Genomic DNA, 17707 nt, shown 5'->3' on the forward strand with positions numbered 1-17707 from the left:
CACATGGGTGGAATAGTAAAAATAATTTTGTCTGGATAAAAAAAAAAGAAGAATTTATTTGCATTTTTTTTTTTTTTTTTTTTTATGCTTGTGTGGAGCTTTGGGTTATTTCTATAGATCCTTCGTATTTTACATTTTTAAGAGTAAAAAAAACAAAAGGAATATTTATTAAAAAAATATGTTTTCATTCAAGTGGTGTTTACTTAAAGTGTTTGTGACATTACGCTGCTCTCATCTTGGCCAGTATGCTGCACAGATATACAAAACAGATGTGTAATAATCAGGGGCCTTAACTTAGGATTTACAAGTTGACACGTCGGGTAATTTTTCAAAGAAAATCAAAAGTGAAGCTTGAACAGAGGAGTCAACAACAGAAGTCAAAGGCCTGGCTGTCACACAGATAACCAGGAAGGTTCACGTGCACTCCTCAATCTATAAGTCAGCAAAGGTTGTTGACTCTTCTAAAAACCTGCGGTCATGATGCAATAAGCCTGTTTTACTTTTGTTCTGTGCTTATCAAAAAGCACTTTTTATACCCTGCATAGCAACCACAGCAGTGTTTACTACTCACTCTTCTTCTGTCAGCACAAGGCAAAACACAGTTATTCGTTTTGTCAGCCTGCTGTAATTGCATCTTTTGTGCTACTCTAATTAAGTTATGTTTCACTCCAGAAATGTAGACAGGGCAGATGCTAATAATGAATAGCCTCAACACAAACTGACTCTGGAGATGAAACCAACTGTCCTCTTATTCCAACGACATACACAATGTGTTGTCTGTGATATTGAGCCAGTTTTGGTATTCAAGACATAAGCTATTTTGACAAAAACACACCAACACAGCTCATCAACACAAATCCCAATTTGTTCCAGGAAAAAGAGTTTGACCTTTAGCGGTAAATTTGTGGTGAAGACGTAATTTGAAAATGAAAAAATACGGGCACTAGGTAGGAAGTCTTGATGCTTGATACTCTTGAAGCTCCTGCTTGTCTTTTGTTGGAATGTTGCATTGTGGGTATCATATGCACCAGGTTTGGACAAGAAGGAAACATAGGACTGAACATTTTATTTTGAAACTTGAGTCCATATGAGTCTGACAGCCTTAGCTATAGGGGAGCGATGATAAATCAGTGGGACTAGAAGAAAATGTAAGTCTTTGACTGTAGTAAATATTCTAGTATTTATTCTAGGCGTAAGTGCAACCTTTTAGACAGTTGATAATCGTACTATTTCCGCAATGCCCTCATATTGTTAATCTTCTTTCTTTACTGAACCGGTCACTTATGGAGTACCCCAAGGATCAAATTCTGGGCCCATTCTAGTTGGTCATTGTATGGTCCCTTTAGGCTCCATCTTCCAAAAGCCCAATGTCTCTCACTGCTTCACCAATCACACCCAAATACACCTTGCATTAAATCCTGGGGAGTGGATCTCGGCTGTGTCCATCCTAATTGACTTAAAGGTGAGAAAGGTTAAAACAAATATTTCTTCAGCTGGATGACAAGACAGAGGTGATTGTTTTTGTTAATCCCAACATCACAGAGAATTAGATTTATTTTATTTAATTGAACGCCATCTGCTCCACTCAGTCACCTTTGTTCTTTCTACATATTTCTATATTGCCTTGTATTTTATCATTTCCATTCATTTGATGAAATCAATTGCACAACTAATGACAGCAAAATTAGACTGGAAGTTTAAAAAAACATTTATTGTTATTTTCACGTTAATTGTGTAGAGGCATGTACTTCATTCACAAAATAGGAACAGTAAAATTAATCAGACAAGAAAAATATATATGTAGTCTTTTTCATACATTATCAATTTATATACACAAACGTTGTAAAATAGGATATTGTAAAGAAAAGAAATCAAAATGTAGCAATAAGCAAGTTATGATAGGCAACATCTGCACTGTGTATGATACAGATGTGAAATGTTTTTTTGAAATTCGACTGAATTTTTAAGATCCTTCCTCCATTGTCACAGGAGTTTTTATGGCTTCATTTATAAAGTTTTAGCAGACCAGGGTAAAGCTTAATTAAAACATGACACCCCTGGCTACACTTGAAAAAAACCCAGTCTGTTTTATCACCATAATCCCTGTTATGTTAAAAATGTGTTAACAGAAGTTAGGAGCCATGCGTTTTATCATCAATCAGACGGTTATCTATGTACACAGACACGTAAAAAATCTCATGGCTGCACAGAAGCATTTCTCCCAAGACGACAGTATTACAAAAAGAACACTCAATTAAGGATTACAAAACACACACAGAGACACACTTTAGTCTCTAGGCCAAATTGCCCAGAGGCACATTACAGGCGATTTGTTAAACAAAGAAGACAGGTCCAATGTTTTCTTTGAATCAGTGATCATAAATGATGAGGGGAATGAGCCAAGCTCGTTATACAAGATGGTGTTTAATTATGTTTTTACTCGTTACTAAAAGTTTACATATGAGGTTTAGAAAAAAATATCCAAAACACAACCTTGGTCTGGACCATGATCTTCAACAGTTACTTCATCTGCTGAAATCAAACCACAGCGTGTACTCAGCCACCAAGACAGCATGATCCATACAGCAACAAATATCCTCCAATCATCTGTTTATAGAGAAATACACAAGGGCTCAAAAGGTCAAACATGATTGGAAGGATAAAATGTAAACATAAAAGCTGTTTTAAACGCTCCGTCATACGGCCAAACATCCTCACTGTCCTGTCTGTGGTACATTCATCACAAATAGGACGATTACCGAGAAACACACTGTACAACACCACGAGTTCACTCTACAGGACAGAAACAGCTGTAAACTTGTACATCACCAGAGTCTGATTGGGTCGAGTTAGTGGGAGGCAACAGTCAGGGATGTGACCAGACGGATGTGAGCAGTGACACCTCAAATGTTAATCAGAAAGTTGCATATAAATGACAGAAATTCACTGGAAAAGGATGTACCTCATTCCTGTAAAATAGCTATTTGGTTGTAGATCATTTCACAGATGTTCACATGATGCAGTCATTTGAGTTTCCTGGTGCTTTAAAAATTCAGTCATTTGAGTCACATCCCAGACGTTCAACACTGACGAGACAATTCACTGTCAAGTTTTACACAAGCTCAATCCACTTAAAACAGTTCAAGGTCACAACACTGAGCTGATTCCAAATTACATAAAGAGTAGAGGAAGAGCAGACGCTGCAGTCGACACCTATTTGTTAACAAAAGATGGATTGGGTTCAATTCACTTTGGTTTTTCCGATTTAACCTGGACGAGTTTTCACAGGAACATGGTGAATCGTTTTATGAGATCATTTCATTCTGATGACATTTAAATTAGACAGAAAGTGAATTGAGCCCTGAGCCAGATGCTTGTGAAGAACAGAGAGCTCTTCATCGGAATGAGAGCAGATAACAGCTTTGCTGCCACCTGCCGGGCAGCACTGGTACTGCAAGGACATCATGACCCACACAGACGGGCAGGACAGATGCAACCCGTGTAAAATAGTTTTCCACTGCGACTGGTAAATTTGGTTTCCAGGACATAGGCCAGTGAGGACAAGATAAAGCTAGAATGTTGTAAACACTGCAGGTTCAAAGGTCAGAGCTCCTGACAGGTCGAGCCCTTATTTGGCAATGGGTGTTGGTGTCTTGGTGAAAGGTTGAAGCACTGAGTTGTAGAGAGGACAGGCGGCTGTAGACATTTTGGGCAAACAATCACTGATCATCACAATGACATAATGAACCGACCCTGAACAGGTAGTGAAGGACGCTGCACATTGCAATGTGTGAAACGCATCTCCCAGGTCATACTGTTCGTAAGTAAGCAGCAGGTTGATGCACGAGTTGGCCACAAAAGCACATAAAGATGACACTTTTAGAAAATTAAAAAAGAAAGGAAAAACTGCCACTTCAACTGTTATACACACACATTCACACACTCAGACACACAGTACGCCATAAATCACATCATCCGACATCTGGTTTACCTGGGACGCTTTTTTGGACATGATAGGGGGAAAAAAGCAGCACGTTGTTTAGATGGATAGTGATCAACTACAAAGTGCAAATGCTCTTTCTTGCGCTCTGTTATCCAAAACCCAGCTACAGTCTTCCCTGTGGTGCACTGGCTCAGTGCAATAGAGTCCTCTGTCATGTTGTCTGGGTTTTGGGGGGGGAAACATCCATCTAAAAAAAAGGGTGCGGACCATATATACGCTTGTGTTATAGAATATAAAAATGTCACATGAGTAAACTGATCCATCTTCAGAGGGATGAACAAAAAAAAAAAAACAAGAAAGAGAAATGTTCCATCCAAACACAGTGATCCAGCTTGTCCACCACTCTCCACTGCAGCTTTGTGCCTTTAAAAGAGTCCTGACGCACCAGGGAAGCTTTTGGCACAAAAAGTTTTAACATAACAGCAAAGAAAATCCCTCCAGGCTTCTTTCATCTTCTAAACAAATGCTCCAGCTGTAAGAAAAAATAAATGAAACTAAACAGCAAAAGGAAATGGCTGAATGTGTGACAGTTTGCATGTATGTTGGTGTTAGAGGGAACAACCTTGCATGTCATGTCCTGTGGATGGTAGGTGTAAGATTTTCTTACGACACGTCATGCGGAAAAAAAAGGCCAATGCGTTACTGTTCTGTGATGGGCAAAATGAATGCATTTCCACGGTTACGCTGAGCGGGTCTGTGGGGATGAGGTTGCAGTGGGAGACTGTTGCCATGGTGACGAACTAAACTGCTGCGTTGCTTAAGGCATCGTTTTCAGATGATTGAGGAGATTCTCCTGTGGGAGACGAATGAAGCAGAAACAAAACAAACGTTAGTAGGTGAATCACACTAGAAATGTACATAACTGTGCAGGGCAACACTACCATGTAAAAAAAATGTCGAGAAATAACCGAACCTGCAGACTAACTCCAGTGATTCAACGTTACCTGGTTAGGACTCATTCTCCATGGAGACTGTAATGGTTTCACTGTCATCTGTGGAGGCAGACAGAAGAAGCGATGAGCTGACGGGAGCTTTTCACGTGAATTCTGTCTGTGACATATTCCCGTCCCTGGCGAGGCTCACCTGATTTGAGGGTGTTGTTAGCCAGGTGGTCCGCGATGTTGTTGGCATGCTGGTCGTTGCTCAGGAGGCGATTCTGCGAGTCGTTGACCGGGCTCACAGGGACGTCCACAGCACTGGAAACATGGCGACAAATCACTGATCATTTATAAAGTCTGGCGAATCAAAGAGTTGTTGACCTGCATCCAGCCTTTGATGAGAAATGTGGCGGTTGTTCCAAAGTCAAGGTTGAAAACTAAAAGGTAAACATGCTTTTGCAATCAGGGCCCCTCGGCTTTGGAACGGCCTGAGGATTTAAGGCTCGCAGAGTCCATCACTTTTATTTTACCTGTTCATAAATTTTTATCATCATATTACTGCTTTTATGTGTTCAAGTTTTCACTTGTCATAGCTCTATATATATTCATTTAATTTGCACACTACTATGTTTACGACAACCTAAACATGGTTGTGTGGCCTCCTTGTCCAATCCTACGAAACACTTAGTAAACTGTGATGTTAAAAAGTACCATATAAATAAAGTGTGTATTCACAAACCCTTCCCAAACATAAATCCTGAGAAGAACTTCATGTCAAGCAATATATGTTTTAACCCTTGTCCCAGCAGGACTGCTCACCTTTTATTGGCCTCTGGGTTCAGGGTCACTGTGGCCTGTTCCACATCAGCACTGACCAGCCGTGTAGGGAACGTCAGACCGTCTCCCTGGCTGCAGTAATCAAGGAGGAAACTCAAGATTAGGTGCAGTTGACCTGCAGGGCAACTATCTGTATCGGGTTAGACTTGCAACAAAGGTAATCTGATATGTAAAAGGAAGAGATACACTGTTTTTTAACTGTGTCATGCAGCTGTAAAAGAGGCTTTTTTTTCCATTAGTCCTGTGAGAGGAAGAGTAAACATTAAGTCCTGCTAACAGCATGTTCATTTCTAAAGTTCTTTTCTTTACCTGGTGAAGATGGGAAGCGGCCAGTATTTCTTCTGGTCTCCAAAGACCTGAGCGACGTTCTTACGGAAACCCAGGGAGAAGCCGTTCTTGTCAGAGCCTGTCCTAAAGACTGGGGCTCTGAAGGCCTCTGGAGACAAGAATGGAGAGAAGATAACACCACAATAACCAAAAAGAGGAACAACCTTCTAACTTAACATGTCAATCTTCAGTGTCTTGACTTTCCAAGTCTTTCCTCCCTTAATTTGCTGAGAATGCAGGATTGATTTAAGTTTATTTTAATGACTTTTAAAAGTCAGAACAGTCCAGACCCAGGTTATATCAAAAGTTGTTTTGGTCTTTGTTGTTTTATCCTAATATATTCTGAAAGCACTCTGTAACATTGTTTATGTAGGTGCTTTAGAAATAAAACTGATTCAATTTATAATATTAACCTAATGACAAAGTAGAGTTTCAGAAAATGTGTTGATGTTAGATGCAGTTAAATGTTTTCTCATGTTAAATAGCAGAGAAATGTCAAGTGTGTGGTGTGTGTGTGTGTCTGTGTGTGTTACCTATAGTGGACCTGTTCTTGCCCACGAGCCACAGGTGGTAGCTGAAGAGGGACAGAATACTGATGCAGAACATGGCTGCCACAAAAAAAAGAAACAAGACGTGGAATTTGGCGTGAGTGTCTGGCAGCTCATTCTGGGGAAGAGACAGAAGAAGAGGAGGGTCATCAATTACAAATTCCAACCGAGGATGTTAAAGAAATCTATGTAAAAAAAAAAAAAAGGGAAGATGAATAAGACGAGTGTCACATGAACCATGTCACTACATGCACATCATTACAATACCCAAGTAAACGATTGGGAGGAACTGAAACGCTTTGGAGGATGACGGTGTTACCTTTGGGCAGTTCTCTGCCGATTTCCTCCGGCAAAGCTTTAGTACAAACAGAAACGAGACTGGTTAGCAACACCAGGAGAGAAAAGGCAGGAGAGGAGACACTTAGGAGGAAAACACAAGTCAAAGCCCAGTATGGTGACGGGGGGGAAGAAAGCAAGGGGGTGAATGTACAAAGTGTGACTAGAGTAATGGAAACAAAAGGGATGAAAGAGGTAAAGATGAAGGGAAAGCGAAGTGGAACAGCTACAAAAGTGAAAAGGGGAAGGAAAGAACAGGAGGGCGTCTTTTGCAGGCTGCCTGGGTGGTGTGACCGTTGGTTCTGAACGAGGAGAGGCAGACAGAGAAGACAAGAGATCGGAGGACAATGACCCAGTGTCAGAGAGCTGGGGACAACAGAGAGGGGTCAGAGAGTGAAGAGGGGCAAGAGAGGACAGACAAGACAGAGGAGCAGCACAGCTCAGCGCAGGAGAGGTCAGCACCATGCACAACCAACTGAGGAGGATGCTGGACCTGGAGTTCACACGCAGCCACATCTGCATCCTCTCCAACCTCACGAGAGGTGCTCCGATACCAGAATCGGAAAAGCGTCAGATACCGGTGAAAAAGGCGGAGTCCGCCATCGACGAGTATGAGCATCCATGTACCAATCCAAAACCATGTCTTTAAAGTGTATTCGTTTCCTGTTGTATGCAGCAGGGTTGGTAGCATACAACTGTTAAAATATGTCATACAAGCTGGTATTTCTTTAAATACACTGGCATCGGATCAGTACTTGGTATCGGCCAATACACAAAGTCCAGGTATGAGTATTAGGAAGAAAAAATTTAATCGGAACTTCTCTCGACTTACTTCAGACACACATTCACAAATCCTCTTCTTTGCGTCTGTGTACAGTAACTCACCGTCCAGAACTTGATGAAATACTGGAGCACGGTGGCTGCAATGAACAAACAGTACACCAGCGAGTAGGCCAGGAAGAGGATGAAGAACTTGTAGTTGGAGGCCCCCACGCAGTTGTTCACCCTGCAGACAGACAAACACCGAAAGTCAGACGCCACCCTCTCCAGGAAGAAACCGCATCTGAACTTTATATAAAAGGTGCCGCAGGCAATGTTGCAGTGTTGTTTTGATGGTTAATATTTAATTAGCCTCTAAGATTAGAAACAATCCAGAGCATAGGCACAATTTTTTAGCAGCTCATTTTGGCTAATCATTATTCTAATAAAGTGTTAAAACCAATGAAATTGAAGAATTTGCAACACTATCGTCAGACCTTTAATGAATAAGTAAAAATAATTGGGGTAAGAGGAAGTTCTGGGCTCTTATATGATGAGGAACTCAGGTTCATCTCTACATTATACCTGCATAACACAACTGAAAAACATGAACACATACCAGGGACAATGGTGGTCCATTTTAAGCACGCACCTGCCGGACAGAATAAAAGAGGAGACATTGAAGTGCAAGAGGAAGAGCAGAATATTTCGGTTGAATCAACCGTTTGTGTTCAGTTAACCTGGTTTTCTTACATGTCACATGCGGAGCAGTGATGACATCGGTCTGGCTTGATCACTTGACAGCGGTCACAGTATCGGATTGCTGTTCATGTCAACAACAACAACAACACGTGATCAATACAGGACATATAAGCTCCGATAAACAGAAAAAAACAAATCCATTCTCGTTCACGGTCGCACACACAGACGTACCTCCGGCTCCTGTGCGGGTGTACAGAGGCAGACTGGTGGCGGCTCTCCAGAGGATCTCCTGCTGGGTCTCTGGCCTTTCCTCCTTCTCGTAGCGCTCCTTCTCAGCCTTGGGCAGACAGAACTGGAGAGACAGGAGCAGCACATTCAATTCTCTTTAGAAAGATACATTCATCATGTTGACTTCATGGCAACAGTGGGGGGTGTTGTAGACATAAGCTGCTTTCAGGCCCTCAACGGAAATCTGCACACTTTCCTGAAAATCTTCCATAAGGGCTGTATGTGATATCGGGTCAGTGGCTATGTACTTCTCATGCCAGCTCTGTGGTAACATGTCTGGAAAATTGACAGCGAGCAGGTGGGCATATTGACGTGACAGAAACGAAACTGGAAGAAGATACACATGTACACTTTGAAGATGTCGACTTGGAAAGACAACAAGATTTGGAAGCTTTGTCGTCCTCCTCCACACCCATGCGTTCCAAAAATTCCGGCTCCTGTTTTGAACATGCCTGACTGTCACAATCTCTTCCTGTGTTCTTTATATGTGAAAGACAAACTCTGGAAAATGCCCAGACCCAATTTGGCTGAAAAACAGTTCTACAGACACGGTGGGCTCCAAATGGCCAATTGGATTATTGTATCCTACCTCTTTGGAAGGGTTGGCAGGCTTGGTGAAGATGGTCTTCCAGTACGACCACACAAACATGATGAAAAAGAGGTGGAAGAAGATCAGGTAGACGACTGGAAGGAAAGACGGAGCATCAGGATCGAGAACATACAGTGTAATGTGTGCACTGACATTAAATAAATGCATTTCTCCAGAGTCTGGACCAAACAGATGATCCCAATATGTAGTAAACAGACTCAGTTCACAAATTCAGTTTTTTCTCAGGACACTTACTCTGCTCTCCTATGCTTGGGATGGTGACTGAAAGAGATAAAACAGAATGAAAATGAACATTAGACATTAAAATAGATCAGACATGGCTTCACAAGGGGAACAGGCATTTGTTTTTAATCATCCATATCTCGTGTTAAGCAAAGTAGGAGAACTATTTCTGACCAGTGTTTCCCAACCAAGGGGTCGGGATCACTAGCGCGGACCGAGGATAAATTGGAGGGGTCCCAACATGATTAAAGAGGGTTAGGGTTAGTTTGTTACGGAAAGAATTCTGTTTCATAAGAATGTGCTGATATTTTATAACTTCACTTGAATTGAAAAGCGCTCTCTCACCACCAGTGACGCCATCTTTCTTTTAATGTTTTGTCAAAACAATTCAAAGAGATTTGATGTTTAGACGATGTTGGTGGAGGGCGACAAAAGCGCGGGTCCGAAAGCCATTCCTGGATCGACATTCTCTATAACCTTGGGAAAAGTTGCTTTTTTTTTTGTTGTGTCATCAAATGTGCTGTCGATAGCAATTTACGTATGTCTCTCTCTCTTTCTCTCTCGCTCCCAGAGATGTTAATGCGGATGTGACTGCGGTCGCTGTTCCAGTTGAAAGACCTTCGTGACTGAAACTCCTGACGCCCGAGTTCAACAACAACGCCTCTTTTCAAAATCACTTGGACCTTTTCCTCTTTTTTATCTAGATACAAATTCAGAATAAACAGGGCTCACTGTGTATTTGCACATCGTAGAGCGGGATTGGGTGTTGACTGGGTGTTTGCACTAGGGCTAGGCGATATGGGATAAGTATAGTCTTATCGATAGTTATCTTGACAAATGTCCCATTATTTATTTGACTTCAAAAGTGTGATTTTTGCTCCTGAGTGAAGGTTTTGGTTTTAAACTCTTCTTTAATGGGCAGCGAATGACAAACACTCCGATCTGAGGTTATCAGTCAAATATGTCATATCTCCGTACTGTGCACAAAGCGCAGTAATTATATCGATCTATATGGGACCTTTGTTATTTGCCATTGATGACAAGTATATTGCGATAATGATTGATGTTGTTTTATAGTCCAGTCCTAAAAATGTTACCATTTGTATTCTTTTAAGACTATTTTTTTGTTTGTTTCGATGCTATTTTTACTTATGCAGTTGAATTGTGAAGCACTTTGTTTAGAGTGCTATATAAATGAAGATATTATTATTGAATTTTTCAAATAGAATTGGTCATTTTAAGCTCCTTCCTGTTGCCTTGTAGAAACTGGCTATGGGGACGACAGATGGAAATTAGCCTCAATAACTAACTGTGGCTCATTAACAGCATTTTGTCTGTTGATTAATGGAAATAAAATGCTAAATTTATAATTAAACATCTGTATTCAATGTGTATCTCCAGCCATTTACTCACTGGTCACCTGTAATGTGTCACCAGCGTGTTTATCTAATGAATTGATCCTCGATTTAAAACGAAATAACACTAATAATGAGGGTCTCTCTGAGGTTTAGCAGCTGGAAACCAGAACTACCGAACCGAGCCTGGCTCCAGCCCGTTACCTGACGGGCTGCCGTGCGGAACTCTAGCTGGAGGAAAAGTGTTGATGTGTCCGTGGCAGCTCGACACAATAAAACCCACAGAGACGAGCCCGGCAGCGGATACAAACAGCTACAGTTCCCTCGGTCTCACACGGAACTCTCCATGAAACTGTTCACCGGCCGCTCGCTGACAAACCGCTGGATCTGGGTGTTTTTTTGGACGGAGCCATTGTTGAGCTGCAGTCCGTTTACTTCCTGCTGGACCGCGGCGGCTGCTCGGTAGTGCAGGGGGAGGACGAGTCACAATGAAAACAGCGGCGGTGGGACCGGCGGCTTCAAGACGAAGGGCCGGGGAGGCTACTCACATATACACAGCTCCACCACGTAGGCATAGTACGACCAGCAGACCACCAGGGCGATGAAAATCACCGGGATCCACGCTAAGCCCCGCTGACAGCATCTCAGTACGTGTGTGGGCGCCATCTTTCTCCCTCTGCCGGGGCAAGGGAGTGTCGCGCTGTGACGTCACGTCAGCGCTCTCAGGGAGGGGGTGGGCGAGGAGAGCGATCAAATTCATTTCAGATATCGAGATTATTGATATTATTGATAATGACTTACTACGCAAGCGTATTGCATTCACTTGAGAAATTATTATAATTATATCAGAAAAACAGGGATTTTTTTAAATAGTTTTATTCTTTTTGAAATTTCCGAGATAATTATCTCTCAGAATCTCTCCAGTCATCTCAGTCCTTGTGCGTACCGTATGCAATTGCTGCTGGAGTGGTGCCGGCTGTCGGTGACTGTATCTTTTGATTCATAAGAAATGTATTTGTTTTCATTTTTAATTTAAAACTTGACCAAAACAGGAGCAACACACTCAACCACACCAGTAAATGTACTTTCTAATCGAGGTTAAATGAGTTTCTTACATATTCGTCCTGTTCAAAAACGTTTTCAGTGTTTTCAATCACATTTCTTCTTATCTCAGATAAATGTTGCAGTGACTACATTGTGATCTAATGGGAGGTTCAATGAAACAACATATGTAACTGAAGTGGACTGTTGTTGCAGGAGTGACCCCAGAGATGGAGATTCTAATGCAGAGGAGGATCTATCCATTCCTCCTGATGGTGGTCTCGCTCCTCGGCATCCTGTCCTTCCAGATCTGACAGTTTAAACGCCTTTACGAACACATCAAGAACGACAAGTAAGGACTATTTTATTGTTCGACAGTTGCAACGTCAATTGTAGAGCAACTTTCCAGTTTTAGTCTTGTAAGTTGAAAATATCGGGTGCAAACTTTATTAAATCAAACTGACAATTTATCTTTTTGTTGGTGCATTAGTAAGAATGTGGTTGTTGTTTTACAGGCAGGGGGGGGGGGGTTGTGACAGTTCAAAGATGAGTTTTAGACTAGGGCCACAAATAATTTGTTTATAACGAGTCAACAAAACACTGATTGAAGTCATCTGAATAAATACAAAGATTGTTTTTCCATAATTCCCTCTGACAAGCAGGCTGTATTTTCTCCTGCATACAATATGTTTGTTTTTTATAAGATTAATAATCAAATTACCATTACATTTTGGCATGGGTGCAGACAAAGGGTTGGATCCAGGAATTTCAGATCATTTTCCTCTTATTTCACAGGAAATCATTCATGGGGCTGAGAAACAATCTGGCATAAATAAGAGACTGATCTGTCTGGATCCAGCAGATGTATCAAAGATTTGTTTGTGTAGATACATAGATCTCCCATGCGATCAATACATGACCCGGGGTGGTGTTATTGTGTCATCCTTTGGTGTGAGTGGAGAATTCAGCACAATTCCAAATTCCTGTGCCAAAATGAAGGCAATCTCCTCGTCTTGAAGTTCTCTGGTGGTGGTTTTGAACCCTGCTCCCTCAGTGGGGAATGTGGTGGAGATGAGTCTGCGGCCTATGCAGGTGAGCCATCCGCCTGGTTTCAAAATAACGCAGAGGGATTTCCAGAAGATCAGGGAGCAGGGGGAGCTCTGGTGGTACTGGCACATGTGCGTGAAGTCTTCCAGGCGCCTGGGATCAAGGGTGAACTTGAAGATCTCCTTCCAGACTCCATCCGCATCTCTGATCTCCTCTCCTTGCCATTCCAGAAAGTGCAGATCCCCTTGCTTTCTGATGCGGTACACCCTGTGGCCCTCCGCCTGGGGCCCGCTGGTCTCCAGAGAAATCGGCACAGAGAAGCCTGCTGCCCCGAAACCGACGTCGCACAACCATCGGCGGCCCTGGAGGGTCACCAGGAGGACGAGATGGTCAAACGGTGGCCCGTAGTACCCGCTGATCAGGCCCTTCACCTGGGCGGAGAGCATGGTCACCTGGAAGCCCAGTGAGGTCAGCAGCCAGGAGAAGAGGCCGTTGTTCTCGTAGCAGACGCCGCCTCGGCGCCGGGTCACGATCTTCTCGTAGATCAGCGGGAGATCGAGCTCGATTCGCCCGCCGCTGTGCACCGTCAGGTCGTCGAACGGCACCGACAGCAATTGACGAGTGTGGAGCGACCGCAGCGCGTCCAGGTCGGGCTCAGCCGGGACCGTGGACCCGATTCGGGGATGGTTTTGATGACTTCGGCCTGGAAGAACAGAATCTGCATCCTCAACACTTAACCTTTTCAAGTGAATGCAATACGCTTTGTAGTTCTAAACATATTTAGGCTGTCTGTCCCCCCCCCCCCCTTTTGTATGTCCTAAAACGTGTTATGAAAACGTGTTATGTCAGCATTCCTCAAGCTGGGCGGTGCTTTAGGAAAGAGTGAAACTATATGAGATCAGCAGCAATGCACCAGGAAAACCATTAAGAAACCTAGCGGAAACTCTGTGTGCACGAGGCTTGAATCGTCTTGAAGTTGTTGTTCAGTGAAAGCCGAGCAGGAACACGCAGGAACTCCGTGGACATGGATGTGCAGAAATATTTGAACCGGATCGGGTCCACGGTCCCGGCTGAGCCCGACCTGGACGCGCTGCGGTCGGTCCACACTCTTCACTTGTTGTCGGTGCCGTTCGAGGACCTGACGGTGCACAGCGGCGGGCGAGTCGAGCTCGATCTCCCGCTGATCTACGAGAAGATCGTGACCCGGCACCGAGGCGGTTTCTGTTACGAGAACAACGGCCTCTTCTATTGGCTGCTGTCCTCACTGGGCTTCCAGGTGACCATGCTCTCCGCCCAGGTGAAGGGCCTGATCACCGGGTACTACGGGCCACCGTTTGACCATCTCGTCCTCCTGGTGACCCTCCAGGGCCGCCGATGGTTGTGCGACGTCGGTTTCGGGGCAGCAGGCTTCTCTGTGCCGATTTCTCTGGAGACCAGCGGGCCCCAGGCGGAGGGCCACAGGGTGTACCGCATCAGAAAGCAAGGGGATCTGCACTTTCTGGAATGGCAAGGAGAGGAGAACAGAGGTGCGGATGGAGTCTGGAAGGAGATCTACAAGTTCACCCTTGATCCCAGGCGCCTGGAGGACTTCACGGACATGTGCCAGTACCACCAGAGCTCCCCCTGCTCCATCTTCTTCTGCAAATCAATCTGCACCATTTTGAAACCAGGTGGACGGCTCACCTGCATGGGCCACAGACTCATCTCAACCACATTCCCCACTGAGGGAAAAGGGTTCGAAACCACCACCAGAGAACTTCAAGATGAGGAGATAGCCTTCATTTTGGCACAGGAATTTGGAATTGTGCTGAATTCTCCACTCACACCAAAGGATGACACAATAACACCACCCCGGGTCATGTATTGATCGCATGGGAGATCTATGTATCTTCACAAACAAATCTTTGATACATCTGCTGGATCCAGACAGATCAGTCTCTTAGTTATGCCAGATTGTTTCTCATCAAGCCCCATGAATGATTTCCTGGGAAATAAGAGGAAAATGATCTGAAATTCCTGGATCCAACCCTTTGTCTGCACCCGTTTCAAAATTTAATTGGAATTTGATTCTTAATCTTGTTTAAAAACGAACAAACAAATGTACAGATGTGAAAACAACCTACTTGTCAGAGGGAATTATGAAAAATAAATCTGTTTACTTATTGCGAGGACTTCAATCAGTGTTTTGTTGACTCCTCATACATAGATGATTCGTCGCTTTAGTCTTAAATTCACCTTTGTACTGTCACCCTCCCCCCTGTTAAACAACAACCACATCGTCTTGACAACAAATGCCCCAACAAAAAGATAAATTGTCAGAGTCAGACATGTTCACAGCAGGAAGAGGAATTCTTGGAACTCATCGGCATGGAGTAGGAAGACAAAAGATTCCAAATTGTGTTGTCTTTCCAAGTCGACATCTTTACAGTGTACACGTGTATCTTCTTCCAGTTTCGTTCTCTCAGGTCATCATTATTCCCTCTGTTTGTAGGTAAAAAAACATACAAACAAACAAACTTACCAACCATACCATCAATAAATATGACAATTTGGTAAGAATTTATAATGCTGTTTTGGAATAAAAATTGGGTTTAAACAAGAAACAAAACAAATTGTTAAATATGCGGTGACGAGTGTTGAGCTGAATCAGGGATTGTGTGTGGATGTTGGGCATTTACTTGGTCCCTCTGTGTAAAATGTGATCCTTGATGTTTATTTTCTATCCCGTATCAAAAGTCTTTTGAACATATTTGTATAAAAATGAACATGTTATAATAGCTTTAATGTTATTCATCATGATTTGATTTGAACAAATTTCAAGACTTCAAAAATTGAACTTATTCCGATCAATAAAGTTCTGACATAAAGGGCTCATAGGAAATTATATGTCAGAGCTTTTATTAGTGAGAATCATCGATTAAACTGAACACACCTCTGTGTGTGTGTGTTTGTGTGTGTGTGCACAAGCCTAATATTTGTCTTGGAATGGTTTAATCACCGCCCAGAGGTCAGATCTCCTCCAGCTGGGCGGTACCTTACGAAAGAATGAAACTATAAGAGAACAGCAGCAATGCACCAGGAAAACCATAAAGAAACATATTGGGGAAACTCTGTGTGCACGAGGTTTGAATCGTCTTGAAGTTGTTGTTCAGTGAAAGCAGAGCAGGAACACGCAGGAACTCCGTGGACATGTGCAGAAATATTTGAACCGGATCGGGTCCACGGTCCCGGCTGAGCCCGACCTGGATGCGCTGCGGTCGGTCCACACTCGTCACTTGTTGTCGGTGCCGTTCGAGGACCTGACGGTGCACAGCGGCGGGCGAATCGAGCTCGATCTCCCGCTGATCTACGACAAGATCGTGACCCGGCACCGAGGCGGCGTCTGCTACGAGAACAACGACCTCTTCTCCTGGCTGCTGCTACGGGCCACCGTTTGACCATCTCGTCTTCCTGGTGACCCTCCAGGGCCGCCGATGGTTGTGCGACGTCGGTTTCGGGGCAGCAGGCTTCTCTGTGCCGATTTCTCTGGAGACCAGCGGGCCCCAGGCGTAGGGCTACGGAGTGTGCCGCATCAGAAAGCAAGGGGATCTGCACTTTCTGGAATGGCAAGGAGAGGAGAACAGAGGTGCGGATGGAGTCTGGAAGGAGATCTACAAGTTCACCCTTGATCCCAGGCGCCTGGAAGACTTCACGGACACGTGCCAGTACCACCAGAGCTCCCCCTGCTCCCTCATCTTCTGCAAATCCCTCTGCGTTATTTTGAAACCAGGCGGATGGCTCACCTGCATGGGACGCAGACTCATCACCTCCACATTATCCACTGAAGGAGCAGTGTTCAAAACCACCACCAGAGAACTTCAAGATGAGGAGATTGCCGTCATTTTGGCACAGGAATTTGGAATTGTGCTGAATTCTCCACTCACACCAAAGGATGACACAATGACACCACCCTCAGTCATGTATTGATCATATGGAAGATCTATGTATCTTCACAAACAAACCTTAGATACATCTAGGGCCGCAAAGTTCCGGGAATATTCAAAGTTAGAAACTTGCCATGGGAATTAACGGGAATATTGGGAATATACGGGAATTACTTAATAAGATGAGAAAAAAGCCTGAAAAAAACACTTAAGCAATGCCAGAGAGATAAATAGTTTGCCAATTGGAATCTTTTTTAAAGATATTTTACAGTTGATGGATAAATGAGTAGAAATAAGCTAGATGAACAATCCTCAATCAGCATGCAAATATATTTTCCCCAGTAATATCATCGAAACTGACCTGACTAGTCCTGCACACTACAGCAGGCCTCATAGCCTCCTGTACTGTGCAGGATGCTGGGAATTATCTGCGCATGTGATGGAGAAATGCACAGTGCAGGGTTGAAAATTCAACATGCAACATGTGCTGCATTCCATACATTTTTAAAATAGAGTTTTGAATAATGTTTTTATAGCTCAGCGTTTAATTTATGTATTTTTTTTTTTTTTCAAAATTTCCCAAATTCCCGAACTTAATATTCTCATGGAAAGTTTTCCGTAAAGTTTCTGCCAATTTTTGATTAGTAATCTTGTTTAAAAACTACCTAACAAATGTACACAGGTGAAAATACAACCTGCTTGTCAGAGGGAATTATGGAAAAACAATCTTTGTATTTATTGAGATGACTTCAATCAGTGTTTTGTTGACTCGTTATAAATAAATTATTTGTGGCTCTAGTCTAAAACTCACTTTTGTACTGTCACAACCTC

General features: G+C 43.2%; 3 protein-coding genes and 1 pseudogene across 5 annotated transcripts; 2 read left to right on the forward strand and 2 right to left on the reverse strand.

Moving 5' to 3' along the window:
- Nucleotides 1-1684: 1684 nt before the first annotated feature.
- On the reverse strand, nucleotides 1685-11537 carry zdhhc20b (zinc finger DHHC-type palmitoyltransferase 20b). 3 transcript variants are annotated; one of them, XM_062379488.1, is made up of 14 exons: nucleotides 11414-11532; nucleotides 9523-9549; nucleotides 9268-9362; nucleotides 8622-8742; nucleotides 8442-8511; nucleotides 8308-8340; nucleotides 7815-7935; nucleotides 6913-6948; nucleotides 6579-6711; nucleotides 6028-6154; nucleotides 5701-5790; nucleotides 5087-5199; nucleotides 4948-4995; nucleotides 1685-4796 (listed from the first exon to the last, which is right to left on the reverse strand). In XM_062379488.1, exons 1-13 carry the CDS (start codon nucleotides 11529-11531, stop codon nucleotides 4952-4954), a joined length of 1128 nt encoding a protein of 375 aa, XP_062235472.1. In that variant the 5' UTR covers nucleotide 11532; the 3' UTR covers nucleotides 1685-4796; nucleotides 4948-4951. The 3 variants fall into 3 exon arrangements, with proteins under 3 accessions (XP_062235472.1, XP_062235473.1, XP_062235474.1); XM_062379489.1 differs by having other exon boundaries at nucleotides 4917-4995; XM_062379490.1 differs by lacking the exon at nucleotides 6913-6948 and having other exon boundaries at nucleotides 11414-11537.
- A 1083-nt stretch (nucleotides 11538-12620) lies between these two features.
- LOC133933062 (arylamine N-acetyltransferase 2-like) lies at nucleotides 12621-13979 on the reverse strand. The gene is made up of 2 exons (XM_062380016.1): nucleotides 13909-13979; nucleotides 12621-13691 (listed from the first exon to the last, which is right to left on the reverse strand). Exons 1-2 carry the CDS (start codon nucleotides 13977-13979, stop codon nucleotides 12815-12817), a joined length of 948 nt encoding a protein of 315 aa, XP_062236000.1. The 3' UTR covers nucleotides 12621-12814.
- Nucleotides 13850-15117, forward strand: LOC133932617 (arylamine N-acetyltransferase 2-like). The gene has a single exon (XM_062379379.1). It carries the CDS (start codon nucleotides 13978-13980, stop codon nucleotides 14818-14820), a length of 843 nt encoding a protein of 280 aa, XP_062235363.1. The 5' UTR covers nucleotides 13850-13977; the 3' UTR covers nucleotides 14821-15117.
- Nucleotides 15118-16108: 991 nt separating this feature from the next.
- On the forward strand, nucleotides 16109-17674 carry LOC133933063 (arylamine N-acetyltransferase, pineal gland isozyme NAT-3-like; annotated as a pseudogene).
- The last annotated feature ends 33 nt before the right edge of the window (nucleotides 17675-17707 follow it).

This window comes from Platichthys flesus, chromosome 21 (genome assembly GCF_949316205.1).
Source record: "Platichthys flesus chromosome 21, fPlaFle2.1, whole genome shotgun sequence".
Lineage (NCBI taxonomy): Eukaryota > Metazoa > Chordata > Actinopteri > Pleuronectiformes > Pleuronectidae > Platichthys > Platichthys flesus.

Bases quoted from the DNA above. Each gene is read 5' to 3' on its own strand.
- zdhhc20b (XM_062379488.1), bottom strand. From the start codon at position 11,531: ATGGCGCCCACACACGTACTGAGATGCTGTCAGCGGGGCTTAGCGTGG. The intron at 8,743-9,267 runs GTAGGATACAAT...CTGTCTCTCCAG, and splicing joins CTGCCAACCCTTCCAAAGAG to TTCTGTCTGCCCAAGGCTGA. The intron at 8,512-8,621 runs GTACGTCTGTGT...TGACATGAACAG, and splicing joins CACCCGCACAGGAGCCGGAG to CAATCCGATACTGTGACCGC.
- LOC133933062 (XM_062380016.1), bottom strand. From the start codon at position 13,979: ATGTCCACGGAGTTCCTGCGTGTTCCTGCTCGGCTTTCACTGAACAAC. The intron at 13,692-13,908 runs GTGCACACAGAG...TCACTTGAAAAG, and splicing joins TTCAAGACGATTCAAGCCTC to GTTAAGTGTTGAGGATGCAG.
- LOC133932617 (XM_062379379.1), top strand. From the start codon at position 13,978: ATGGATGTGCAGAAATATTTGAACCGGATCGGGTCCACGGTCCCGGCT.